This window comes from Neofelis nebulosa, chromosome 9 (genome assembly GCF_028018385.1).
Source record: "Neofelis nebulosa isolate mNeoNeb1 chromosome 9, mNeoNeb1.pri, whole genome shotgun sequence".
Classification (NCBI taxonomy): domain Eukaryota; kingdom Metazoa; phylum Chordata; class Mammalia; order Carnivora; family Felidae; genus Neofelis; species Neofelis nebulosa.
The window spans coordinates 20,167,927-20,194,663 of NC_080790.1; the positions used below are offsets into that span (position 1 = coordinate 20,167,927).

The 26,737-nt window shown below is 53.8% G+C and overlaps 1 protein-coding gene across 6 annotated transcripts in view; it reads right to left on the minus strand.

Moving 5' to 3' along the window:
• Nucleotides 1–2,377: 2,377 nt before the first annotated feature.
• DNMT3A (DNA methyltransferase 3 alpha) overlaps nt 2,378–26,737 on the minus strand; it is a 100,683-nt gene continuing 76,323 nt past the window's right edge. For 5 of the 6 annotated variants that reach the window (XM_058682713.1, XM_058682712.1, XM_058682716.1 and 2 more), the window contains exons 7-23: nt 16,367–16,582; nt 15,944–16,102; nt 15,466–15,573; nt 15,060–15,216; nt 14,580–14,729; nt 14,428–14,472; nt 13,606–13,685; nt 12,980–13,092; nt 12,664–12,847; nt 12,363–12,447; nt 9,994–10,139; nt 9,137–9,227; nt 8,799–8,947; nt 7,690–7,775; nt 5,814–5,883; nt 4,863–4,981; nt 2,378–3,807 (exon numbers count right to left, since the gene is read on the minus strand). In XM_058682713.1, the coding sequence (XP_058538696.1) occupies nt 3,666–3,807; nt 4,863–4,981; nt 5,814–5,883; nt 7,690–7,775; nt 8,799–8,947; nt 9,137–9,227; nt 9,994–10,139; nt 12,363–12,447; nt 12,664–12,847; nt 12,980–13,092; nt 13,606–13,685; nt 14,428–14,472; nt 14,580–14,729; nt 15,060–15,216; nt 15,466–15,573; nt 15,944–16,102; nt 16,367–16,582 (2,100 nt within the window). In that variant the 3' untranslated portion in view covers nt 2,378–3,665. Of the gene's footprint in view, nt 3,808–4,862; nt 4,982–5,813; nt 5,884–7,689; nt 7,776–8,798; nt 8,948–9,136; nt 9,228–9,993; nt 10,140–12,362; nt 12,448–12,663; nt 12,848–12,979; nt 13,093–13,605; nt 13,686–14,427; nt 14,473–14,579; nt 14,730–15,059; nt 15,217–15,465; nt 15,574–15,943; nt 16,103–16,366; nt 16,583–19,907; nt 20,020–26,737 lie in introns of those variants that run through there. The other variant, XM_058682717.1, reaches the window with a different exon arrangement.

The following is a 26,737-nucleotide window of genomic DNA, read 5'->3' on the forward strand; positions in this document are numbered from 1 at the left end:
GACCAGATACATGTCCCCAGAAGCGCCCCTGCTGGGGCTGGAAGTAGACTGAGAGCATCTGGCATGGCCAAGTTGGCACATCCCCAAGGTCCCCTACACCCTCTCAAATTCTACTGTGGGACCAAGCCCACGGCTTGGGCTGGAAGAAAAGCTGGTGATTGTGAACTGTCATCTGGCCCATTCCGGGGCCTAGTCAGGTTGCTAGACCAGGAGGAACAAGTGCTCTTAGGTTATCACCCACAAAAGCCAGGCCTCCCCCGAGCAAGCTGGCTGGCCCACACTAAGCCCTCAGGCTTTGCCACATCCATGGCTGCCAAGTTTCTTCCCCACACCGACCCCCTGGGTGGAGCTTGGGCCATCGGGAAAGGCAAACCCCTTCGCGTAAGCAGTGGACGAAAAGCCTAGGAGGGCTGAGAGAGCCGGTAAGTCTGTTTGCAGAAGGAAGGCCCGGAAGAGACGGTCCTGACGCTGGGGACTGCGAAGACCTTAGTGTTGGCCAGTGGGGGAGGGAGCACCTTGGACTGCCTGAGGCAGCCCTCCTCCCCACAGCCCTCCTGGAGTGGTGCTGGTGAACTCCAGGCCAGGAGGATGGAGCCCGGCTGGAGGAAGGGACGGGCAAGCACCACGATTTAGTACAGGGATTCCAACGAGGGAGGGGCGGACGGATCCCCCCTCCTAGCTGCTCCAGCCCCAGGGGGGCCCACCATCGCCACCTGCCACCGTGTCACAGAGCCGGCAGGAAGCAACTGGCTGTGATTTTAAAAACCAATCTGACAAGGAAATAGTAGCTTGAGGCCCAGGACCAAGCACCTCTAAAAGGAACAGGAGACCACGGCCACCAGCTGTGCGCGGACTCCTGAGCAATGAGCAAGGGATTCAAAGCCTTGGTTTAGTTTTGTCACCAATTATTAATTTGCTTTATTCAAATGATGAGTTTCACTGTCCCATTTTTTTTTTTTTTTTCCAATGGAAGCCCCCTTGGCCGAGACAGACCTGGATGTCAATTTTATTTTGGTTGGGGGAGAATAGGTAGGGGGAGTCGAGGGCTGACTTTACTGGTGCCTAGAGTTGCAGGTCAGTATCACAGGTTGCTAACAGAAGAATCTTTTGACATCACCAGGGGCAAAAGAGATAGAACGCTACCTGCTAGAGGAGAGCACCTGCGAAAATAAAACCTCCTCCTTTTCCTGCCTTCAGCACCTAGCAACTTCTGGGATTGACAGTCTACCTGCAATCAGGGCAACAGAGGTAAAGAGCTGCAGGGCCGACGCCACGAAGTCCTGAATCCTGGGGAGAAGGGCGCTGGGAGCCCCCTGGCTGTGTGTGTGTGTGTGTATGTGTGTGTGTGTGTGTGCGCACGCATGCGCGCGTGCACGCGTCCATTCTGCATCGGTAGAATTCTGTTCCTGTGTGTGCGTGTGGGATTGATTGATTGGCGTGGGGCTTGTCTGCAGTGGGACCCGAGGCTCAGCATCCTGAGCCCCCCTGCCCCGCTCCCCACTACATAATATTTCTTATACGTGACCCTATCTATGTATTTATATAGCGCCTATCACCGTAGGCCCTATCTTTCTAGGGATGCGAACTCGGGACCATGTGCTTGACAGCACACCTCCCAGCCCTGCCAGTCCCAGGAGGTGCCATCCCCCCTCCCATTATAAAATATATATCTCTATATGCCACATATCTACACCCCATCTATCCAGGCAAGCATCTGCCCATTGGGCCCTCACCCTGGAGCCACCAATGCTGTCCCTGCCTACCGCCAACGCCAGGCTGCCCGCCTCGGTAGGAGGTGTCAGTGCACTCGGGGGCTCCAGGTGCTGCTGGCTCCAACGAAGAGCACAGCTATCATCAGACCAAGTACTAGAAAAGAAATACACACCACTCCAATCATACACACGAGGAGAGAGATGGCCCGGTCCTCCCTCCAGCCCTGACACCCGGGACTCGAGAGGAGGGGAGTAGAAGAGAAGAGGGACGCGCCCGGAAGGCCGGCCTCGGGGACTCCTCTGGCCGCCTGGCTGTCGCTGCGCCCGGTGGCCCACCTGGCCCGAGGGGTGGGGAGCCAGGGCACCAGGGCCACCACTAACTTAGAAGCACCCTGCTCCCCGCACCTTGGTTTGAAACCGAAAGGGAGGGGGGTTGGGTTTTTGTTTTCTTAAAGAAAATCTGAAAACAAACATAATTATAACCAGAACCATAATAATAATTATAACAAAAGGTGTCATCAGCCTCCCAGTATAAAACTGCAGCCTTTGGAGATGACCAAAAACATCACATTCCAGGGGCCAGAAGCCGCCTTGTGCACAGAGGGTGGATGGTGAGGGCCTCATAAAAGAACACACAAAAGGCGACTTAGACAGGAAAGCACCAGTACGTTTTGTATGTTTTTTTATTTGCTCCAGGTGGGGTTTTAACTGTCACTTTCCCACACTCTGGATTATTTCTGATCCCACCACAAGGAGCCCTCGAATCGGCTAATGTGAGAAATTGGGAATGAAGACCCCTTATCCTGCCATCTTGCCGAGGGAGTCTCCTTTTTGAAAAAAAATCAAAAGGTTATTGCGTGAGCCTGGATGAATCCCACTCTTAGCTTTCCACGGTCCGACCACCTCGTCTCACCCCCTTTTTGGCAGGGAGAAGCGGGAGAACGCAGTTCCCAGATTCTCCTCCTTCACCTTGTGAAAATACCAAGGGGAGAGCCCGCCATGGTTAACGATTCACCTTCAAGCTGCCTCCCTCCTCCATCCTCGGTTAAAACCCTTTGCACATAAGGCAATGTGGAAGCTGATGTTTTTACTCATCTCGCTGTTTTAAAGCACCATTATGAAGTCAGGTTGTACAGTAGTTAACAGTACCTTTTATATATATATCTCATATCTATCATATATATATAAACTGTAAACAAGAGGTAACAGCGGCTTCTAGAAACTGATTTTCTTCAAGGTTTCCTGTGTGGTAGGCACCTGAAATACTGTATAAAAGGGTCTTGTGTGTTCTGTCTCCCTGCTGCTAGTTGGGTTCTGTTTTGCATGACCAGGAATGGTGCTGGCAAGACAGCTCAGTGGCTGGGAGGGAATTCTGCCGCTGAGTGTCACTGTTTTCTGTCCCCTGCTTGTGCTCCTATCTGATCAGGCTAGAGACAACAACAAAAAAAGATATATAGTAAAAAAAAAAAAAAAAAAAAAAAAAAAAAATCCAATATATAGATTTCTATAGAATTTCCTTTCTTCCTTCTCTCCCATCCTTCCTCTGCAAGGTATCGTTACTATGTCTTGTTACTGATTTTTGCTGCAATAAACCTTCTTGTTTCAGTCACAGCAAGAAACAAAAACCCAAACAAACAGAAAACCCCTCTGAAAAGAGTAGAAAACAAAAGGTTTGACCGAAAAAAAAAAGGGGGGGGGGAGGGGAGCTTGGTTTTGTTTTTAAATAGGACTGAAGATTAACATTGAAAAATCAGGAGATGATGTCCAACCCTTTTTGCAAAAGGCAAAGCCCTCCGGTATTTCCGCCTCTGTGGTTTTTGTTTTAAATTCCTTTTTCTCTTCTGGGTGCTGATACTTCTCTCCATCCTCATGTTGTTGGTGTTTTGTTGTGTTTTGTGTTTTTTGTTTGTTTGTTTAACTTTGTGTCACTACCTCGGTTTGCCCTCATGTCCCTTACACACAAGCAAAATATTCCTTCAGCGGAGCGAAGAGGTGGCGGATGACGGGCACACTCCATGACCGGCCCAGCAGTCTCTGCCTCGCCAAGCGGCTCATGTTGGAGACGTCGGTATAGTGGACAGGGAAGCCAAACACCCTAGAGACACAAGGCAGAAAGGGCAGGGGTCAATGTGGGCGTGGGCGAGTCTGCCAAATCTTCTGCCCTTCTTCACCAAGCACGACTCAGGCACCCAGCCACTTTCTGTGGACCTGAAGGAAAGTAAGATAATCGCTGTCCGAGAGGCGCCTCCCCGTACAAACAAAGTTAGCATTTGTGAAAAACACCTCCGCCTGAGAGGATGGAGACACAGGCACAGCGGGTATGGAAGTCTATATACTTAAATGCAAATCCCTAGGGCACGCCTGGGCGGCTCAGTCGGTTAAGCATCCGATTTCGACTCAGGTCGTGATCTCACAGCCTGTGAGTTCGAGCCCCGCGTCGGGCTCTGTGCTGACAGCTCAGAGCCTGGATCCTGCTTCGGATTCTGTGTCTCCCTCTCTCTCTGCCCTTCCCCCATGCACGCGTGCTCTCTCTCTCTCTCTCTCTCTCAAAAATAATAAAAAATAAACATTTAGATAGATAAATACACCCCCCACCCCACCACCCCTGGTATCTTCTCCACAAGAGCAGACTCAACAAAGGAGTTGGACTCTTGCCTGAGTTCAGAAGCTTCAAGTTTCTGTTTGTTCTGTTCATTTGCGTAAATGGTCTCTTTGGCTAAGCTGCAGTTACACTGACACTGAAGAGGTAATCTAGCCCCAGAGTCTGGTTTGCACCAAATCAGAGTGCTGAGGCCGCGAGGCCTACCTTGGTCCCGCGCTGCCCCGGTGTGCAAAGTACCTACAACGAGCAGCACAAGTGGAGGAAGATCCTGTGGTTTAGCAGCTTGAGCAGGGACCTCTGGGAGCGACCCAAGGCACCACGAACCGATTCCTAGACCCCTCTTACCCTGTGTGACCAACCTCACGATGCACAGGAGTCCTCCCCAGGAACCTGCCCTGTCAGGAAACACTTGGGAGGACCCACCGCTCACAGGGTACCTGTGGAAGGTACGAGCCTGGCCGGAGGAGGCAGCGATCCCTCCTCCCTCACAGACAGCCACCGCTTCACCCCACACACCCCACGACACCAGCACCCGGCCTCGGTACTACCTTTCCATTTCAGTGCACCATAAGATGTCCTCTTTCTCGTTCATGAAGACGGGGAAATGCTGGTCTTTGCCCTGCTTTATGGAGTTCGACCTAGTAGTAATGGTCCTCACTTTGCTGAACTAGAAACAAGGAGAGGAAAAGAATGAGCACTCATCTGCCGGCTGTGCGTCTAACACATGTGCCAGGCCCTTGCCGGGACAGGCAAGTCCGACACTGACAAGTCAGGCCCGGTCCGTTCCGGTGGCCGGGGTGAGGCTCCGGTGTGAGCCTCTGCAGATCCCACCGCCCTGCTCTTCGTCCCACTTTGAGGTCACCCGGCCATCCTTAGTCCAGTCCCACTGGCCAAGGACTTGAGAAGTAGCAGCTCGAGCCCAGGACTGAACTTCCTAAGTCTTCTGAGAACTGGTTCTTGCACACGTGAAGTAACTTGCAGGCAAAAGGAAGCCAAACGACTCAGGAGCTCGGACACCTCTGGGGTCCCAGCAGTGTTTGCGAATGTCGGTGCCTGCTCTCGTGGGCCCTGACGCCTAGTGGACTCGCTCCAGGAGATTTCTCCAGAGAGAGATGCGGCTTCCACATCACAGGAGAGATGTGCGGTCCCGAAGGCTCGTGCAACAGGCCCTGGCCAAAAAGCTTAAAAGCCCGAGCGGATCCAGGGACTCTGGCAAAGACGTCTTATCGAGTGTCTGCTTCCCACAGGACCAGCAGGCGATGCTCAACGGATGCGCCGGAGACTAGGAAGGACTTCTGATCTCTCTCCTTGCCCTCCAAGCTGTCCCCCGGGCCCGCCCCTCTGGCCGACTGGCTGCATGACCCCGTGTCACCTCCCAAAGTGCATTCTCCACACTAGCTGTGGACACGGCCCCAGAGGTCACTCCGGCTCACCCCGCCCTCTCTGCCCTTCTCCCTGCCCCCCCCCCCAGCAGACGGCTTTGGTGCCAGGGGGCTAACCTTGGCTATTCTGCCGTGCTCCAGACACTCCTGCAGCTCCAGCTTATCATTCACAGTGGATGCCAACGGCCTAGGAGGCAGAAAGAGAAGGTAACACCAGAGACCAGGAGAGCATCGGGGACGCGCCTGGCGGCCATGATTCACACGGAGAAGGAAAAGAGGGCTGATGTCACTCACACAGGTTGTGACCCCCTTCAAACACCCCCCAAACACAGGCACACACACTGCAGCCATCCAAGGACAGTGCAGCAAGTATTAATCCTTAAAGGGAAGTTCCACAGTGGTCTCAATCCACGAATAAGCAGGTAACACCTGCCCCAAAGAAGGAAAACCCAATCGCTCTTGTCAGTTATCTTTAAATATACTGAGCTTTCAAAGTATCTGTCAGGCTTTGGGGGTGACCAAAGGTTCTGTATCTTGACTATGGTGACGGTTTCCATGGGTGTGTATACTGGATGAAATTCATCGAAGTGTACACCTTAAATGTATAGTTAAAAAGGCCTACATTCTTGCACAGTCCCCAGAAGACTAAAATTCCGTGACATTCAATGTGTCACTTCTCACAGGGCAGAGCAGATCACTGAACATCACCTTCGGCGCTGACCTTTTCTGACCTTTCAGAATACTTAGTGAAGGTTTCCACATGGCAGTCCACCACCTCAGCGTGGGACCCACAGGGACCCACGGCCTGAGTGGGCGCCTCCAGCCTCTGCCCTGTTCACGCACACACTCACTCTACTTGGTCCCTTGTGGTACCTCTGGTCCTCCTCGAAGGTCAGAGTTCTAGAATTTTAGAGTCGGAAGAAGCAAGTGAGAATAATCCCACAGGACCAAGATCTGTGAGGAGACACTGAGTTCGTGGCTCCATGAAACACCGGATTGTGTAATGCAGTCTGCCCTTCCAGTACACATACGTCTTGGGAGCTTAGGAGGGCACTGAAACAGTTTTCAGGCCAGCTCTCCTCCTGACCCATCTCCTCCCATCAATAAGCCCTCACAAAAGACAGCAAGCAGTTTTGCGACATGGGTAGGAGACTAGGGATGTTCCTACAACTTCACGTAATGGATGAGACGAAGAGGAGAAGACTGAGGCCAGGTTAGACGATGTTTCTGATTTATAGATATAGCAAGGTATATAATCCACTCTTAGAACATTCTGGAAAAGAAAAAAAGAACATCCTGGAAAATATTTCCCTACATAACAGATATCTAGATTGGGTGGGTCTCACTCTGCTCTTAAACAGACTCTCAACCAGAATTCCTTTCTCCTCATAGGCCTTTTTAGAATGCATTTATTCCACTGAAGAAATGAAGTTGCCTTCATGAACATCTGGAGATTAAAATCTCTACCTATGTAACCTAAACAAAGAATATCCTTCCAACAAAGGACCTGAAGCTAACAAAGTGTGGGGATGACAAGCGAAGCTGGACCCTCTAAGCTGCCCAGTGTTGCTTCGAGGGTCCCTCTCCTGGAGCAGATGTGGCCCAGGTGTGGGCACCACGCCTTCCCATCCCACATCCACCCTCCGTGGCTTCACCTAGAAGACTAAGGACAAGCACAGTCTGGATCCATCACCGACGTGGGAGCGCAAACTATGTAGCTCAGCAGCATGGGGATTCTCCTTTTGTGTAAAGGGTGCACTTTCAAAGGTCTTATTTCAGCCACTAGTTTCTGATTTCTCAGGCAAGTATTTTCTATGCCCTGACTCCCCTTCTCCCTCAAGGAGAAGGAAACAGAGAAAAACATGGCAGAGCGGCAAGCTGGTCAGCAGGGGTGGCTGCCCAAGAGGGCCCCTCAGTGACCTCCTCCTCCTTGGCCTGAGCTGCCTGTCCACACCAACCCGCAGCCACCCCAGACCCGTGCTCTCTCACCAACCTGTTCATACCAGGAAGGTTCCCCCAGAAGTAGCGGGCCCTGTGTGCAGCTGACACTTCTTTGGCATCAATCATCACAGGGTTGGACTACAAAACAGGAGAAAGATTAAAGATGAGCAACAGAGGAAAATCAGAGTGCGCCAGGAAATTTTGCTAGTTTTAGAGCCTTACAGCCTCAAAGGCGCTTACTCCTCTCTCAGGAAGCCACACAGTGGAACAGCCTGAAGCCTCTAGGAAAAGCCAGAATGGAACCCAGCCACATTCCACATGCTCTCATTAGAACATTCTAGACCACTGCAGTCCAACTGAACACCCTGTGATGACGGAAATGTTTTCTGTCTGCCCTGTTCAATGTAGTAGCTGCAGGTGGCTAACGAGTACTTGAAATGAGGTTAGAGCAACTGAGGAATTTTAATGTCAATTTAAATACCACGCGTGGCTGATGGCTACCCTATTGGACTACATACCTCTAGCTCACCCAGAGGCTCTGAGTAAGAAAGTTCCAATGAGTGTGGATGTGTTCACTGTGTGTCCAGATTATGAGCCAAACAGACGCTTGCGCTTAACGTAAGAACACCGAGCGGGAGCGTGGGCTCGAGCTCCCAGACTGCCCACCCCAAGAATGCCTCTGGCCACAGAGATCCTGAGTGCACGGCTCCAGCCGGCTCAGAGCTGAGCTGGGACCCACGGTAAGCCATGTTTTTTCCTTCTCAGATGCCACAGGGCATCTGTCGTGGTGCCAGGGAGTGAGGGCAAGCCATTCTGGTTGGGGAAAATTGATCTGGCCATCTCAAAGGTTCCCCCAGTGAAGCACCACACAGAACCCCAACTCTAGGAGTCTGGCACCCCACCTGACTTAGGAACAGTCCTTCAAGCCCTGAGGCCCACACCCACATACTACCTCTTAGAGTGAGACCACAGGTTCTTTCCAGGGTCGGCTTCTAGCAATGTTTCCTCCCTAAATGGGAAGCCCTGAGCTTCCCAAACAGGCCCCTTGCAAAGCAGAAGTCACCAGTCCCCAGCTCCACAATGCAGATGAGACAGGGATAAAGCAGCAGTCCAAGGTAGAAGCCATTAGTGAGCTGGCCAAACCAAGGTTGCTGGCTATACCTCGAGAAATCGCGAGATGTCCCTCTTGTCACTAACGCCCATGGCCACCACATTCTCAAAGAGCCAGAAGAAGGGGCGATCATCTCCCTCCTTGGGCCGCGCATCATGCAGGAGGCGGTAGAACTCAAAGAAGAGCCGGCCAGTGCCCTCTGAGAGGTCGGAAGAGAAAGCCATCAGCTGGGGCTGTCTGCATGAGACAGTGGTGTGGCTCGGGCACAGGGAGGGCAAGGGAGGACAGGGTCATTGGGAGTAGCTGTCCCAGGGCAGAAATATCCAAGTAGGAAACCTACGTGCGGAAGCACCAGCTCAGAAGGTGGAGGGGTGAGCACGGCACCTACCGTAGAGTCCTTTACGGGCAGGGTTGACGATGGAGAGATCATTGCAAGGACTGCCCCCAATCACCAGATCGAACGGGCCCCACTCCTGGATCTGGGAGGATAAAGGTAATGTGATGGCCTGATGTCCGGGGACAGAGGCAGAAAGGAAGAAATTATCTGTGAATCTGGCAAAAAAGTGCTTTGGCATGGGAGACAGGAGACCCGGCTGCTTGGTATGCTCACTACATACGTTCGTATCTAATACCACATATATGCCCCCCTCCCCCAAACACACACACACCGCCCCATGGGCACTGAGGCTCTCTGAGCTCAGTTTCCTAAACAAAGGGATTCAACCGGATAATCTCTGAGGCCAGCAGGGAAACAGCGTGCTCCTGACAGGAAAAGCAGCCACTTAGAGGGAAGGCAGTCCGGGCTGGGCAGCTGCATCTGAGGGTACTTTGTGCTCTGCACATTTTGGACAGGGTATCTGGGCCATCTGAACACCCTCCAAATGCCCTTGGGGATCCCCAAGGGCCTGCAGTTTCAGGGGTAGAGCTAGATAACTGGAAAGACAAAGGGTCACTTGGGCAAGACGCTGCCAGAGCCCCCCAGAAACGGAGGCTGGTAAAGCTGTTGCCAAAAGTATTAGAAATCTAACGGGAACCAAGGCGCTCTAGTAAAAAGGCCCTGAAGCTAGCTGGGGGCTGCCCATCTTCCTCTGCAGACAGGAGGAAAACGGAAGAGGAGAAGAGGCTGGGGAAAAGGACAAAGGAAAAGAGCAAATGAATAGAATGCAAGGGGGCGCTGCCGCCCCCCCAGGAGCAAAGCGCAAGGGACGCAGAGAAGGCGGGACGGGTCCCACTGCGCTGACATACATGCTTCTGTGTGACGCTGCGGACGTCCCCGACGTACATGATCTTCCCCTGGTGCCGCACCATGCCCACTGTGATGGAGTCCTCACACACCTCGGAAGCGATGTAGCGGTCCACCTGAATGCCCAAGTCCTTCAGCACCAGAAGCCCTATGCCAGCCAGCAAAAGGCACAGTCACTGGGTCTCCTTCCCAGCACCCTGGTCTTCGCAGGGGGCTCTCTGGCTGACTAGACACATGGGTCAGCAACAGGCCTGAACCCTACCCTGCCCGGTAAGCTGCAGGATCCTTCTGGACCTCTGTCATGCCTACTTTGGCATGAGCAAAAAGGCAGTCAAGAGCAGACAACAGATGGTTTTCAGGACCAGAGAGAATAGCAGGTGACTTTTGGGGAGGCCTCTTCTTTGCTGTTTCTACATCCTGCATATACTAGCCTTCCTCACCCCTCACCCATGGCCTCCTGCTGCAATTCTACCCAGCCTCCAAGACTCAACATAAATAAATGCCACCTTCTCTACAAGGTTTCGCCAACACCCCCCACCCCCCACCCCGCAGCCCCCTGGAAGCACCTCCCTGCCCCTGGAAGCCCCTAGCACTCTGCGTCTCTCCCCAACTCATTACAACGGTGTGTATTTCTAATTCAGCAGTTAGGTTGCAAATGGTCTTCAGGACAGAGGAGTCTCATTTGTGTTTCCTCCTGAGCGAGCTACACTCACTTTCTTACCACGATCCCTCCACAAATGCCTGCTAATTGAGGGCAAGGAAACAATTAGAACAGACCCTGAGAGCTTCCGGAGAAACAGCATCATCTCCACTGCTCAACAGGCCTCCCCACCAAGGAGCATTTACAGCCTGTTGGGGTGTGACGTGGTTCCAGAAGGCCTCAAGGTTCTGGCCTGGGAAACCAAGGCTGTAAATTAACTTCTCCACGTTTACATAATACCAACGTGGAGCTGAGCACATAAGCATCTGGCCCGGGATGCTACCCCACCCTGGCCCTCTGACAGCCCGTCTCCCTCTGGTCACAAGTTCTGAAGAGGGTTGTTCCTTTCTTAAGAACTGAGAAGCCGGGGCGCCTGGGTGGCTTCGTCAGTTGGGTGTCCGATTTCGGCTCAGGTCACGATCTCACAGTTTGTGGGTTTGAGCCCCGCGTCGGGCTCTGGGCTGACAGCTCAGAGCCTGGAACCTGTTTCAGATTCATGGTCTTCCTCTCTCTCTACCCCTCTCCCACTAGCACTCTGTCTCTCTCTCTCTCTCTCTCTCAAAAATAAACAAACATTAAAAAAAAAACAAAACTGAAAAGCCCTCAGGGCACCTGGGTGGTTGAGGTCATGATCTCCTGGTTCATGGGTTGGAGCCCTGCACTAGCATGGTGGAGCTTGCTTGGGATTCTCTCCCTCTCTGTCTGTCCCTCCCCCTCACATGTGCTCTCCCTTTCTCAAAAGAAATAAACGTTAAAAAAATTAAACCTTTAAAAACAAAAACAAAAACAAAAACAAAAACGGAGAAGCCCTCGGCCTAGGGGCTTGGCAGATGGACAGAGGTCAGTAGCACCTCTCGGGAGGGCACTCTGGCAAGGTCAAGAACCGCATGAAAAAAACTTCCCATACGGTGACCCGGCATTCCCTACAAGAGAACAGTCTATGTGTGTATGTGTGTATAAAGATACTGTCAAGGACTACTCGTAACAGAGAAAAAACAGTAAACAACCCAACAGAGATCAGTTAAATAAATGATGGTACTTTTACCCAATGGAATCCTATGAAGCATTTTCCAGTAAGGGAGGTCCATGTTAACATGAAAAAGCACTCTTAGTATCAAATGAAAAGGCAAGTTACAACACAGTGTGCATTTTACTATCCTTTCGTTTTATTTATCTATCTATGCATGATTATATAAACACACATTCATATACCCGCAGAAAAAAAAATATAAGAGGACAGACACCAAAACACTAATTATGAAATTATGGGTGATTTAAATATTCTTTAGACTCCCTTGTTGATAGTTTTTTTTGTTTGTTTGTTTGTTTTTACTGTAAGTTACAGTCATCACACAACAGAACTGCCTGTGCTTTTGTTTTGGTCGCCGAGTCTGTCCTTTGAGGCTTTGTGAAAATCTTCAATGATCTCTGGCTAACGACCACCCTGTCCTCTGCTGCAGTGCCTCCCCCATAGAGAAACATGCTGGTTTACCACTGATTTTACTTCTCATTGAGCACAGAAGTTTCCTCTCTGAGGTAATATTTTAACAGCTGTCATGTTAACTATCACTCTGTTTTGCCGGAGTTACACACACATGGTCCCTCAGGCAAAGCCTCCTCGTCCCGGGACCAGGACGGTGGCACATCTTGGGGTCCGTGCCACGCACTCACCTGTAGCAATTCCGTCGAATAGAGACAGCACCCGGATGGGCTTCCTCTTCTCGGCTGGGACAGGTGGGTAAACCTTCGGAGGGTCCTAGGCATGAGCACAACAGGCCAGGTGAACGGCCAGGATTCTGCAGGCCTGCACCCGGGGCAGGCCTCCCCCCAGCCAACTAGGGCTGCCCTGGCTTTCCAAACCCACACCCCTGCCCAGGCCCCTCGACCACCCAAGCACTCTGGCTCTGGCCGAGCCTGCCCTCTGGTCCGGCAGGGAGGGGGTGGAAAGAGGCGCCCCAGGCCCGGCACTCACAAACTCCTGGTCGTGGTTATTGGCAAAGAACATCTGCAGCCGCGAGGGCCAGTCGTCCCGCCGCCGCAGCAGCCCGTAGGTGCCCTTGTGCCCGCACATGTAGCAGTTCCAGGGGTCCTCCTTGATGGCCGCCTGGGCGGCCCCCGGCCCCACCAACAGATCCACACACTCCACACAAAAGCACCTGGAAGGAAGCCCAGTGGAGCAGGGCTGGAGAGCGGCCAGGGCTGCGGCCGGGGCCGAGGCCGGGCAGGGGGGGCGCTTGGCCCCGGACGGAGCTCGGCTGGGGGGCTGCGGGCCAGGCAGGGACCCTCACCTGCAACAGTTGTTGTTCCCACACATGAGCACCTCGCGTCCCCCACAACAGATGGTGCAGTAGGACTGATAGCCGTCGTCATCGTACTGGTAGGCGCACTCCAGAAAGCAGTTCTAGACAGCAGAGGGGAGGGTCAGAGACCATCAGGCAGCACCCAGGACAGCCACGGCGAAGGTGGGCTTTGAGCCCAGGTCTGAGCAGGGGACAGCAGGTCTCCCAACCCACGGCAGTGCGTGGAATCAAGAGGCACGAGAGCAACGCCAGGGAGGGAACCGCATCCCCTTGTCCCTTGCTGCGGTGCTGGACTTTTCTCCTGGGCCCCCAAGGACATCCATCCATCAGCCCGTTCTCCCTCACCCCACACTAGGGACTGTGACATTGTGAGCCCACATCCGGGGAGCAGAATGGGCTTTAGAGGGGGAAGAATCTTTCCGGGGAGGACAAATAAGGGCAAGTAAACGCTCTGAAGGCCCAGGGTCTGTTATCAGGACTCTACGTCCACAGTGAACTGTGGGGTCAACGTTGCTGCCACCCCAGGCGACTATAAGCCCAATGAGTTGAGATGGCACAGAGAGCCAGGGCCCCAGAGTCACTCTCAACCACGTCTCTGCTGGGTGTGCCCCTACCTTACAGTTTTGGCACATTCCTCCAACGAAGAGAGGGTGTTCCAGGGTGACGTTGAGGCTCCCACAAGAGATGCAAATGTCTAGAAAGCAGGGACAGCAGAGAAAGCGGAGTGAACGTCACCAAAGGGCCCCTTCCCACCTTGGGCCAAAGCCCACTCCAGAAAAGCTACAAAAAAAGGGCGTGTTAGAGCCGCAGCCCCCAAAAGGAGGCAGACAGGAGTCTGGGAGAGCACCCACGGAACAGGAAGACACCAGGGCCCCAATCTTAAAGCTCATTAGCTCTCAGAGCAGCAACACCTACTGCCCAGGAAAGGTGTAATTCAATGACAGAAACCCGCCCAGGAGAAGGCCCTGACCCTGGATGACTCTGGGGACAGTCTAGTCCCTGGGCTGTCTTTAAGTCTCGTGCTCCTGCCCCATCTTTCCCAGCCCTGAGAGCCCCACGCTGGACAGACTAGTTCAAGGGAAACAGACAGGAGATGCTCTAATGACCACGGGATGAGAGAAGGTGAGGAAAAGTAAAAGGCCCAAAGGTCACAGGTTTAAGCAAATCCAAGAGGCCACCTCGCTCTGACCCACTGGAGTGTCCCAAACCCTAAGGACCAGCCCATGTCACTGACAGGAAAGCGTGTGAAGCAGGCTGGGGGTGGGACATACAGGACAGAGGCCTTGACTGGGTACTGACATCCTGTGACGTTCGAACCTTTCTAAATACCTATGCTACTCTGTGCCGGGCACCACACGAGGAGCCAAGCCCTCCTGCCCGTGCCGGGAGCCACAGACTATGGACCTCCCAGGGAGTCAGTGCCCACGAGGACTCACCCTCGATGTTCCGGCACTTCTGCCGCACCTCGTACACCAGCCGCTCTGCGGAGGGGAGGAGAGCCCAGCATCAGAGGGGGCCGCAAGGGCCATGCCCGCGCCTCTGAACGCCAGCCTTGCCACACCACTCTCTCCAGAGCCAGGCCAACTACCTCTTGTGCGTTCGTCAATGATCTCCTTGACCTTGGGCTTCTCAGTTGTGCTCTTTCGGGGCTTTTTGGCTGGTGGGGGTGGTGCATAGGCAGCTGCCTCAGGCTCGACCCACATGTCTGTGTAAACTTCTTTGTAGGGGTTCTTCTCCTCTGGATAAGGAAAGCAGGTGACGAGACTGTGGTTACCACGGACAAGCAGTGCCAGCTCCCTCCCCTCCTCTGTTCTGCCTACAAAGGGGTGCAGCCTGGTCCCCAACTTGTTCTAGCTCCCAGCCCCCCAGTGCCAGCAAGCCAATGGGAGCATCTTATTCTGCGTCCCAGAGCAGCACCGCCCCTACGCTGACCCCAGGGAAAGGGACACACCCCCTGGGCCTCTCGACAGAGGCACCTGGTGCCTCTAGGCAGAGCCTTCCCAGCCCTGGCATGGAGCTACCTGGCTGGCAGGGGTCCCAGAAGGCTGGGCTGAGCACCTGCATTTACCTTCGGGTGGCTCCAGGCCCTTGGGGCCGGAGGGCTGGAACCCTCCGAGAGCCCATTCGATCATCTGTTTGTTCTGCACCTCCACGGCCTTGGCAGTGTCGCTCTCATCGCTGTCGTGGCACGCTGGGAACAGCTTCCCCGCACGGCTACTGGCCACCTGGAGGGCAACACTTGTTGGGGAGAGCGTCAGGACAGGCTGGAGGACAGCAAAGGTGGCCTGAGGCAAGAGCTGGGAGAAGGGGCAGGGCAGGACCGCAGGAGAACACTGGAGGAGGGGAGCGCAGAGAGGATTCCCAAGGGCCTTACAGGTGGACCCCCTGCCTGGGCCTAACGTCTGCCCTCCAGCTTCTAGACCAGCTAGGGGTCCCTGCTGCCTAAGCCCCCTCTGCCTCGGAGGGGCACTCACCTGCAGGACCTCGTAGATGGCTTTGCGGTACATGGGCTGCTTGTTGTAGGTTGCCTGGTGGAAAGCACTGCAGAACGAGCTCAGGGGCATCAGCTTCTCAACACACACCTGGAGGAACAAGCGACGCCCCCTTGCTCCTCCGGCCACACCCGAGCCCCCACCGCGTGCCCGGCAACAGGCAGGTACTGAGGCGTGAGGACTCGGCCTCTGCCCTTGAGAGGACCAGATGCATCGACAAATGATTACACGATGCTCAAAGGAGGAGTCCAACCCAAGCGTGGGGGAGGACCTGAATGCAAGCAGGAAAGGAGTTCTGGAGAAAGGGTCCTGGGAGGCAAGAGCCTGGCAGGCGCACCAGCTCTCCGAGACCGCTTCTCCCGCCCCAGTTCTGGACCTCGCCTCCAGCCAAAAAGCCTAGATAGCCCCTGGGACCCAGACCCGTCCCTCCCCGAGGCTACCACCAAATCCCACAACTTACCACCGAGAACTTGCCGTCTCCGAACCACATGACCCAGCGGGTGCCTTCAGCTGCTCGGCTCCGGCCCGTCATCCACCAAGACACAATGCGGCCTGGCCACCAGGAGAAGCCCCGAAGTTTCCCCCACACCAGCTCCCCAATGCCAAAGCCCCGGCCGTCCTGGAGCCCCAAGGAGCAGAAGTCATTACGTGGTGGTCACGAGGCCCTGCCACCCTGATCCCCCCATGGCAACCCCAGCCCTGGGCATCTGAGGGTCAGGACAGCCAGGAGGGAGCTCCATCTGAACGGACCGAGACAGAGCAAGACTGGGGAGACGAAGAGGCCTGGGGTCAGGTGGAGAGAGGAGAGCAGGACGGGAAGAGCTGGCAGTGGAAGGACCCAGGAAAGAGCTGGACGAGGCAGGTGAAGAAGCGAGCCGCTCACCTCGTACTCTGGCTCATCATCGGCCGCTTTGGTGGCGTTCTTATCCCCGGCGTCGGCTCCCACAGGCTCAGGTGTGGTGGCCACAGTGGGGGACGCAGGGTCAGTGGGCTGCTGCACCGCGGGAGGGCTGGCCTCCTCCACCTTCTGAGACTCGCCAGACCCCTGGTTTTCTTCCACAGCGTTCATTACTGCAATCACCTTGGCTTTCTTCTCAGCCTGGAGAAACAAAGGTAACAGAAGTTACCTTGACCTCTCCAGGAATTAGCAAGGCCGCTTGATACGGGAGGGCTCTTCTCAATCTCTTTGTGGCCTGGAGAGAGTGACAGAAGTATAGCTGAGTTCTTTGCTCATCAACTCAACTGGCTTGCCATGGAAAACGGGAAGATCTGAAGTTGGTTGGTGAACTCAAAACAGTTGGCTGCTTTCCAACCTCCTCTTGTGCCTCGCACAAAAATCTTCCTTCATCGGTCAGCATCACCAGTTGCCCACCCTCTGACATGGGAAGATTAATTCTACTCAAACAGTAATTGTGTGCCTCAGCTTAGGCACAGACCTTGGCTCCGCCCTCGATCTTACTTCCCAAGCACGAATTGGATCCTCTTGTCCTTTTCTTTGTAATTTTCCTGGGCAATCAACCCCTGCTATTCTTGGTCTTGGCTTCCAGACCACAAATCCAGTTTTGTCGTGATGTCTACCAAGGATGAAATCACTGTTCTGTGTTCCCTCTCTGCTCAAACCCCACAGAAAGAGCCACAGAGCTTGTCTGCTCCTACGTCATTCTGGAGTTCTTAGCATTGTTATCAAATGCATGTTATCGGATTCCCCCCTTCTTTCTACACGCACCTTTCAGATCCAACACCCTACAAGCCACACATCCTGTCTGCCATCCTACTGACCAATTAACAATCCAAACCCAATTATGCTCCCAAGTGGCCAGCCTCCATCCGTTCGCCTCATCACTCTCATCCTTCCCCAAACCTGCTCCAAAACTGTCATCACCCTACAGAAGAGAACAAAATCCTTGATCCTTAGTTCTGAGAACCATTGCCCCTAGTGTCACCCCAGCTACTGAATCTGAGGGACACATGAATCTCAAACTTCAAGGCTCTGCACCTGTTTCCACCACATTCGGAGAAAAACATCCCATCTTCAATCTGCCTTTCAACATGAAGCTTTCCCAGAGAGTTTAGAGCTGTAAATGCAAGCCCGTCCTCAAGACTACATAAGAATATCACAAAGCAACTTGGAGTAGAAGAGCTCTAAGCTAGTCGGAGCACCTACATTCCCGCCTTCGCCTGGCAGTAACAGCCGATTCTAAGCAGTCCTTTCTTTCTCTTCCAAGTTGCCCAACCTAAAAAAGCATTTGATCTAAAGGATTTCCACTGTTTCTGACTGGTTTAAGAATCTGATGTATATAAGTATCAAGATTTCCAAGGACTCTCTCTCCAAAGCTTGTCAACGGACTCCCAGATGCCAGGGTCCCAGGTGAAGAACCTTTGTTTTAAGCTCAAAGGCCTACTGTGTCGTCGATTCATTTCCCTTCTTTCCCTTCGGTCTTCCCATCTGCCTCCAGGCCACCGACCAACCCTGCTTCTGGTGCAGTCCTGAAACACTGAGGATGAAGTCCTGGTTCTTTCCCCCGACTCCACAAATTCTAAGATGGGACACCGCATCCTTTGCCCCCAGCCCACAAACAGCTGGGAAAAGGAGCTGGATGCCAGCGGTGGAAGAAGGCAGGGCAACTTTTCTTCCCTCGCAAGCCCCTTGCTCACCTGCCGGGACTTTGCCCTCCCAGTCCCACCATCAATTATCTACCACCTCCTCCCTCACAAGAAGGTGCGTGCGCCTAGGTGTGTGCTCAACCCCATCCTCTTCCAGGACCAGCTGTGGCAACACTACTGAAGCCCCAGATCCGCTCACGGAGAAACACCATGCCTCCATGAAATTCAGGCACGGATCTACAGCAGGGTGCTGCTGTGGGAGACCCAAAGACCCTGCTTCGGGGGTGACGAGGCCCCTCGGCCAGAACAAGGTTGCGGGTGGCAGAGGGCAGGAGGGGCCTTCTTTGGAAAGGTGAAGCCACTGGCACAGAGAACAGCAGCGGGTGGGTGCCGGGCTCCCCAGGTCTAGAAGGGAATCGTGCCTGATGCCACCCTCCTCACTCCCCCACAGCCCCTTTGTCTCTCTTCTCAACCCCTCCACTGTGAGTTCCTGAACATTATTCTTCCCCCACAACTTCCCCCAGCTTGTCAGATGCTGCTGCTGACGGCTGTTAAGCACCCCCAACCCACTAGGTGCAGGAGAACGCGCACCCAGCAGGGTTTTGGCAGGCGGAGGAGGAGGAGGAAGAAGGGGGCCTCCATAGGGACGAGGCCAGCAGGGGTGGGGGAAGGAGGATGGGGGTGGGTTAGCAGCAGGAGGCAAGAGGAAAGGGGAAGAAGTGGCAGAGACGGTGGCTGGGTGGGGGAGGGGCCTCATTAGAATAGTCTGCCTAGGGCAGTGTGGGAATGCCTTTTTTCCACGCTCACTCCCACCCTCCTCCCCAGGCAAACAATAGGAGAAAGAAGGGTTAACTCAGGGCTTTGGCATTTGGGCTAAAGGCTCCTACCCCCAGTTCACAAGAGCCCACGCCAGAGCGGCCCAGAGATTGGGCAGGGCCAGGGAGACACCGCACCAACCCCCCACTACCGTGGCTCAAGGAAGCCACTTCTCTGGAGTTTGTCCAGCCTGGAAAGCCACTGGCAACTCCGCTCTAGTAGAGGCAAGGGCCCCGCGTCCAGGCCCATCTTCCTGGGCAGCTGTCCCGCCTCCACCTTCCTCTGCGACTCAGGCTGCTTTCCGTTCCAAAGGTCAGAGGTCCGGGCGCCCATGTGGACTGCCGGTGCAGTAGATCCCAGGCTGTCCCAGGCACCTCTGCCTTCCCAGGTCGGCGTCAGGCTGCCCTCCACAGCAGCCGCTGACGTGCCACAGCCCCTGTCAGGGCCACACTGCTCCTTCCTACCCAGCACCATTTCTCTCTGCCTGGCCTGCCCCGTGGCTCCCAGTGACACGCAGAAGAAACCGTCCCTCCCAAGAGGCTGCAAGGTTGGCATGGCCCGAGGACAGCATGGTCCGCCAGCCAAGAGCACGGGTCAGCAAGGAAATGCCGACAACCCATCAGCCAGCCACTTCGGCCAAAGGGCTGCTTCCAGCCCAACTCCTGGTCTCCCAGCTCCCGTGGGCCAGGGCCTGCCCCCCAGCTTCACTGACTGCTGCCCCGGGCACACACGCTGGGGCTGCTCTTCTGGCCCCTGCACCGCCAGTCCCCACCTGAGCACAGGGAGAAGTGGGGCTGGGGGCTCCTGAAGAGGGAGTGGGTGGGACAGCACTAACTCAGCATCTCCAGAACTCGGGCCAGGCACAGCAGCCAGCTCCTGCGGGCCAGGGAGGCAGACTTTGACTCTTCTCAAATCCAGAGGGCTGCAGCGGCCCAGAGATCCTCCCACCGGCCCCTGCCGCCTCCCCGCCCCCAGTCTCCCCAGGGCTCCGTCCAGGAACCTACCCATAAGGCCAGGTGCAGCCCCTCTGTGGTCCGGCTCAGGTGTGAGCCCCGGCCCTGAAGCTCTGTAAGTAGCTGCCCGTCTGGGGGGAGGGGAAGGGGGCGATGGGGCTGGGGGCGGAGGGGGCCAGGGAGAGGGGGAGGGGGGAGGTGGGGGGGAGGGCTTGAACATTTTCTTTGTCTAGAACTCCAGGTCACGTGGGCCCCGCTGGAGTGCCTGGTTGGCTGCGAGCGGGCCGGGGGAGGGGGCCGGCTCTCAGACGCTGGCAATGGGCCAGCCCCTCTCCTCCCGTCCGAGGGGCGCGGGCCGCCGCTGGGGCCTGGGGGCGCGGCTGGGCCTCCGCCCGTTCCCAGGACCCCGCCCAGGCCTGGGCTGGAGGCGGCACCGCCCCCTCCTCTGGGCTGGCGCTCCCGCCCCCTTCACCCCCAACTCTGCGTGAGCTCCGAGGGACGCCTCGGGGCGAGGCGGGGAGCCCGCGGAGGCTGGGAAGGGGACCCGGGAGGGAAGGGGCTGCACTGCAGCGGCGGAGGTAAGCTGGGAGCGTGGAGAGTACCAGGAGCGCCGGCAAAACAAGAGAGGAGGTTGCGGACAGCCTGGGAGAGCCAGGAGAAAGTTGGTAAAAGTCCGTCTCTCGGAAGCACAACCAAAAAAAAAAAAAGAAGAAAAAGCTTACAGATGAGCGTAGAGGCCCAGGAAGCTGTAGGGAAAACTCAAAGCACACAGAGATGGACAGAAGGCGCCTGCAGAAATTGGGAGCGCTCCAGAACAAGAACTGTTGGGGAGAGGGCTCTCCTCTTCATACTACAGGTGGATAGACAGGGGTCCCTTAAACGCGTGGCTTGAGTTCAGGCTTTGAAAACCTCTTCCTGGCCAAGTCCCTGGGTCCCCTACGTCACTCAGGATCTGCCTTGGATGTCCCATTTTCCCGTTTGCCGGGGGGGGGGGGGGGGGGGGGGCAGGGGGGGCACACTCTAGTTTAAAAGTGTAGCAATTCCTCTTTCCCAGGCACAATTATCTGGTGCTCAGGAAGACTACATTCCTCTTCTGGAGCCTCCAGGTGCGGACTCAACCATTTCAACCTCCCTCCTCCAGAGCAGAGGCCCCTATCCCAGGGAGGAGGGACACACATACACACACACTCTCTCTCTACCCACATCTGATAAAGAAGCAGACCCTCTTGGCCCTACCTTCAAGGAGCTGACAGATTCAACTAGACTTGGAGAGATAGGAAAAGGTCATTGAAAAAACATCTGTGAAGATAACTATACCACAAATACCAAGCCCCGTGGACTTGGATGGCTTGAAAGCCCAACAACAACAAAAAATGGCTAGTATGAATGATAAATGAGGTTAAGAGGTCAGTGTGGAGCAGAGATGAATCAGATTTGGAATGAAGATAGAAAGGAAATAAGAGATGTAGGGCTGAGGTGGGGGGAAATCCTTGCCCATCTCCACCTCCCAAGACAACTAAGGCTAAAAGGGTGCAGAGAAAGATGTCAATGGATATATCCCACAGCAGTGAAGAATAACACAGGTGTTTCTGACAAGACCAGATGAATGGTTATTTTGGAAAGATCAGCCTGATTTCCGTTTGCAAGATGAATTAGAAGGAGGAGCAGAGGAACTGAAGGTAAATGCTGTCAGCAGCAGAGAGCTGTTTAGCCAGCAGCACTTGTCAGAAGATCTGCACTTGGGTTCTGCTTCCATCACCATGACCTTGAACAAGTCACTTAACCCCAAGAAGTCTGGTTTTCTCATTTGCAAAATAGAAGTGATAACATCTGCCCTCCCAGGCCCTGGAATACGAGCATCTCTTAAAGAGATACTGCCCCAGGTGCCTGGCTTCCAGCCACAGTCAGCTGGGAACATACCAGCTGGAACAGGTGCTGGTATAAGGAGGTTAAGAGATGTGCTGTGAAGGACGGCCCACCATCCCTCCTGAGGCTTGGCACCCTTCTGAGGGCCATCAGAGCAAGCAAGCCCTGAAGAGGGAGGAAGACTCCAAATCAGAGAGCTTTCTCCAAATAATACTTGGGGAGTTCACACTTCGCTCTCCCAACCCTGACTGAGACTCAGAATCCATCCACACAGCAAGGAGAAGGAGTCAGGCTGTTCTGTTCCAACCCATCTTTCAACCCAGTCGAGGGATCTGGAACAGTTTTTCAGGCGATCCCCAAGCAGAGACCAGAAGTCCTGAATTTGTGCTTCTTGCCTGCTGGAATCCTTTCTGGATGAGCTTCTTCTCTGATGCCTCCTGGGCATCCAGGGCCTGTAAACAGGCCACTTTAGACCTCCCCTCCCAGGCCTCCTCTCAAAATGAAATTTCTGATCTGGTTTGGCCAGCTCTTTTTTAAAAAACTCTAGATCTTGGGGCACCTGGATGGCTCAGTCGGTTAAGTGTCCGACCTCGGTTCAGGTCGTGATCTCGCGGTCCGTGAGTTCGAGCCCCGCGTCGGGCTCTGTGCTGACAGCTCAGAGCCTGGAGCCTGATTCGGATTCTGTGTCTCCCTCTCTCTGTTCCTCCCCCGTTCATGCTCTGTCTCTCTCTGTCTCAAAAATAAATAAACATTAAAAAAAAATAAATAAAAATAAATAAAAAACTCTAGATCTCATCCATGGCATCTCCTTTTCCACTAATACGAGGTTAAACACTTTAGACTCTACACTGTGGCCTTGGGACTTCTTCAGACAGTAGTAACGATCCCTGGTGCATGCAACCAGGATTCAAAGTGTCACCTCGGACAAGGACCATAAGTTTCACTTTCTCTTGGCCCACTTAATCAAGTAGCCTTTCCCTCCAACTGCCAAACTTCCTTGTTCTCATCCTTTAAAATTAAGCCCAAATCGGGGCGCCTGGGTGGCGCAGTCGGTTGGGCGTCCGACTTCAGCCAGGTCACGATCTCGCGGTCCGTGAGTTCGAGCCCCGTGTCAGGCTCTGGGCCGATGGCTCGGAGCCTGGAGCCTGTTTCCGATTCTGTGTCTCCCTCTCTCTCTGCCCCTCCCCCGTTCATGCTCTGTCTCTCTCTGTCCCAAAAATAAATAAAAAAAATGTTGAAAAAAAAAAAAAAATTAAAATTAAGCCCAAATCTTAACCTCTTCCACCCAGCTCCCAACTTAAGCATAAGAAAGACCCAACTCAAAGTTGTCCCCTCACCAACCTAGAGTACCGTCCCCCTCTTGTAGCTATGCGGACAGGAAAGTTGCCCCCCTTCTGTATGTATGCATCACTCAGAGATTCATGTCTTCTTGGTGCTCAGTGAGCAGAGACGTGCCCCAAAACAGAAGAGGCCTCAAATCTAGGACACGAGGTGACTTTAGCAGGGAAAAAACAGGGCAGCCTTCAAGGATCCTCAGGTCATGTATGTCCTTGACCTTCCAAAGGAACCTTCCCAGGCTGGTTACTGAGTTGGTCTTTTTTTTTTTTTTTTTTTTTTTAAAGTTTATTTACTTAAGTAATCTCTATACCCAATGTGGGGCTCAAACTCATGACCCTGAAATCAGTAGTCCCAATGTGGGGCTCAAACTCATGACCCTGAGATCAACAGTCGCAGGCTCTTCCAACTGAGCCCTGAGATAGGTCTTTTGATTGCAATAAAGATCATAAACCTGAAATAGGAGTGTCACATAAAACAAGCCAGGTTTTTGGAAACGTTAGAAAGTATGTTGAAAGGGGGAACTGCTGGATGAAAAGATCTAGTGGATGTCAAGAGCCTAAAAGAAGTGTTGGAGAGGAAGTATCCAGGATGGCCCAAAAGAGAGGGTAACTTGAAAGAGAGGGCCGTTTCCTGTTTGACAGGCAGAAAGCAGTGATTCAACAGGCCTGATGAAACACCTCTTAAGGACACCTGACTCCTCGCCCTGATCCTGCACTCATCGAGCAAACTTCTCATTTTAATTATATTTTCCAGCGACTCCGATGCCAGTAAGTTGCCAGAAAACAGCAGGACAAGTGCTAGGATCTGTGTGGCAAGGACACGTCCTGTTATAAATCTCAGCATTCTGCTATGTGTCGCTCTCCTGTGTTTCTGAAGAACATGATCACAAGACGTGCCATTAACCTGACTCTCCAGCTCCCAGACCTGAGATGAGGCACGAGGGCCACGATCCACCAGTAAAGAGCAGTAATTCCCACAGGTCAAGGTGGGGACGCCAGGCCTGCTGGGCTGGTTTTAACTCAAAGTTCAGTGTTCTGCGGTACGCTCTGACATGAAATCCGGTGCCGGCAGGACAGGGGGAGGTCATGTTGCTGCCATCAAACAGGACATTTAACCACAAGTCCGTTTACTCAAAGCCAGAGAAGCCATGATCCCTATGAAGCCATCTGCAAAGCCACATATTGAGGAAACACTGTGTATACTCTGCCACAAAAGCACTCGCAGCCATCCCAAGGAGATCTGGTCCGCACAAAAGGCCGAGAGATCAAAATGGATGTCTGTTCCGAACCTGCCCTTCTCCTACCTGTAGCTCAAAAGCCTCAGTGCTACGCACTAGACTCTGACTACCTGCTGATTACAGTCAACCCTCTGCATGGCATTCAAGGCCCCCACAAGCCGTATAGCGCTTATGTCACGCAGCCCACTCAGCCCACCCACTTGCTATTCCCGAAATATGCCCTTTCCTGCCTCTGTGCCTTTGCTCATGCTGTTCCTTGCTCCTCCCCTTCAACTCCCACCAGCCCAAATCCTATCTATCCTTCCAGTTCATCAGTTATCTCCACCATCAAAGTTTCTCTAGACCTGAACTGTCCAATAGGGTAGCCACTCACTGCATGTGCTATTTAAATTAATTAAAATTAGGGGCACCTCGGTGGCTCAGGCGGTTGAGCGTCCGACTTCAGCTCATGATCTCACAGTTCATGGGTTCGAGCCGTGTGTCGGGCTCTATGCTGACAGCTCAGAGCCTGGAACCTGCTTTGGATTCTGTGTCTCCGCCTCTCTCTGCACCTCCCCTGCTCGCCCTCTGTCTCTGTCTCTCTCTCTCTCTCTCTCTCTCTCAAAAATAAACAAAAACAATGTTTTTAATAAATTAAAAATTAAATAAAAATAAAAGTTATTTTCCTCAGTTGCATTGGTCACATTCCAAGTGTCCAAGAGCCACCTGTGGCTGGGGCTATTATATTGGACAGCACAGATCTTAGAACATTTTTATCATTGCATAAAGTTCTGTTGGACAGTGGTACTCTGGCCCCTCCCCCTTACCTTTCCCTACTGAAAAACTGCCCTGCCCCCACTCGGAGGTACTCCCATAGCACCTTGTAATCCTCTTAGCACCTGCCAATATTTGCCCATACTAAGGCGATCGTGCACTCACTCATCTTTCTCCTCCACAAATTAAAAATTCCTAGAGGGCAGAGACTGGACGTTATTCAGCTTCATATGGAAGCAGTGTGGACTCGAGCTTCTTGCACATTGAAGAGGATTTAGATAGTGTTTGCTGAACTGAATTCAACATTGTCTCAGGAGCCTCATCCAGAATCCACTGCCAAAGTTCCCAGTTAGGGACAGATTCTGTCCATAGCAAAATTCTAATAGGTGCTAAGAGGTCCAGGTCTGCCCTCCCCCCCCCCCCCCCCCCCAGAGGCCGGGAATCTTTGTTTGCCTGTTCCCCTGCAATCCATATGGAGGTTGCAAGCAAATGACCAGGACTGGGCTGCTGGCAGTGAAGCTAAAAATAGCCACGGAGCCAACAGCAAGGAGTTAGCAGGACTTGTTGCTAGGGAGACCAGTCACAGAGAGAGCAACTAAGCAGGGAGAGTGTCAGACCAGCACCTGGAGAGCAGAGGCCATAGTTGCGGGAGGTGTGTGTGGGGGGGGGGGGGCTTGAAGTTGACAGGGGTCCAAGGCTCCCACCTAGAGATGTTCAGCCTCCTGGCAGCTCCTGACTAATGCTCTAAGTGGGGCAAATGCTCCCCCTGTCCCTCAGTAACCCATCTCCATGGAAACCACCATTACTGGGGTGAAGTACCAGCCCCTGGAAGGGAGGCCTCTGCCTAGAGCTGGTTGTTATGGCAACACCCCCCCCCCCTTTCCTGTCATTCTCTCTCCCCGGGCTTCTCCTGTGGGGGAAAGGTGGGGGCCTGGTCTTGGCTTAGCCAGCATGACCAGGAAACACCCGCTTCCTGACAAGAGTAACCTGCAAGGGGCTCTTCAGAAGCTCCTGGGAACCCAGAAAGGCCAGTCAGTCCTCAGCACAGGGCAGGCCTTCCTTTTCTTCCCACAAGAGCCCCACAGATCATCTTGCTAGGAGAATCCCCAAATCGGTTGGGTTTAATTGTATTAGGATCACCCAAGGTTTTTAAAAATACAGATTCTTGGGCCCTCTTGTGGAGATCAGTAGGTTGGGGCAGGGCCCAGGAATCTGCTAAAACCTCCCTAGGTAATTCTGATTCTCGCCAGGTGTGGAAACCACTAAAGGCCCTGGCTGTCCTTGTTACAAACGAGGAAACCGAAACCTGCAGGAACTGAGCCCACCCAGAGGGTCAGAGCCAGTACTAGGAGAGGAAGTGGTCTGGAGCAGGAGGGGTAGGTGGAAGGAGATAGGTAGGTGGGGGGAAGCTTCCTCAGTGCAAGCGTCGGAGGGGAGGCCTCAGGGAGGCCGTGTGTCCTGGGCCTTTCTCTCTTCCCCTTCAAGCCAGAACATGCAATTGTCTGATACTGGATTGTGATTTAGGACCGAGCCTCTCTCGACAAGCTATCCCCTGTGGCACAAGGCAGAGGTAGCGGGGTTGGGCCGTCTGGTTCCCAGAGTGTACAGAAGGGTGGCGGCCCAGGCAGATGATCTGCGCTGAAAGAAACTATCCTCCTTCGGAAGGAGACCAAAAGGGTCGCCATGG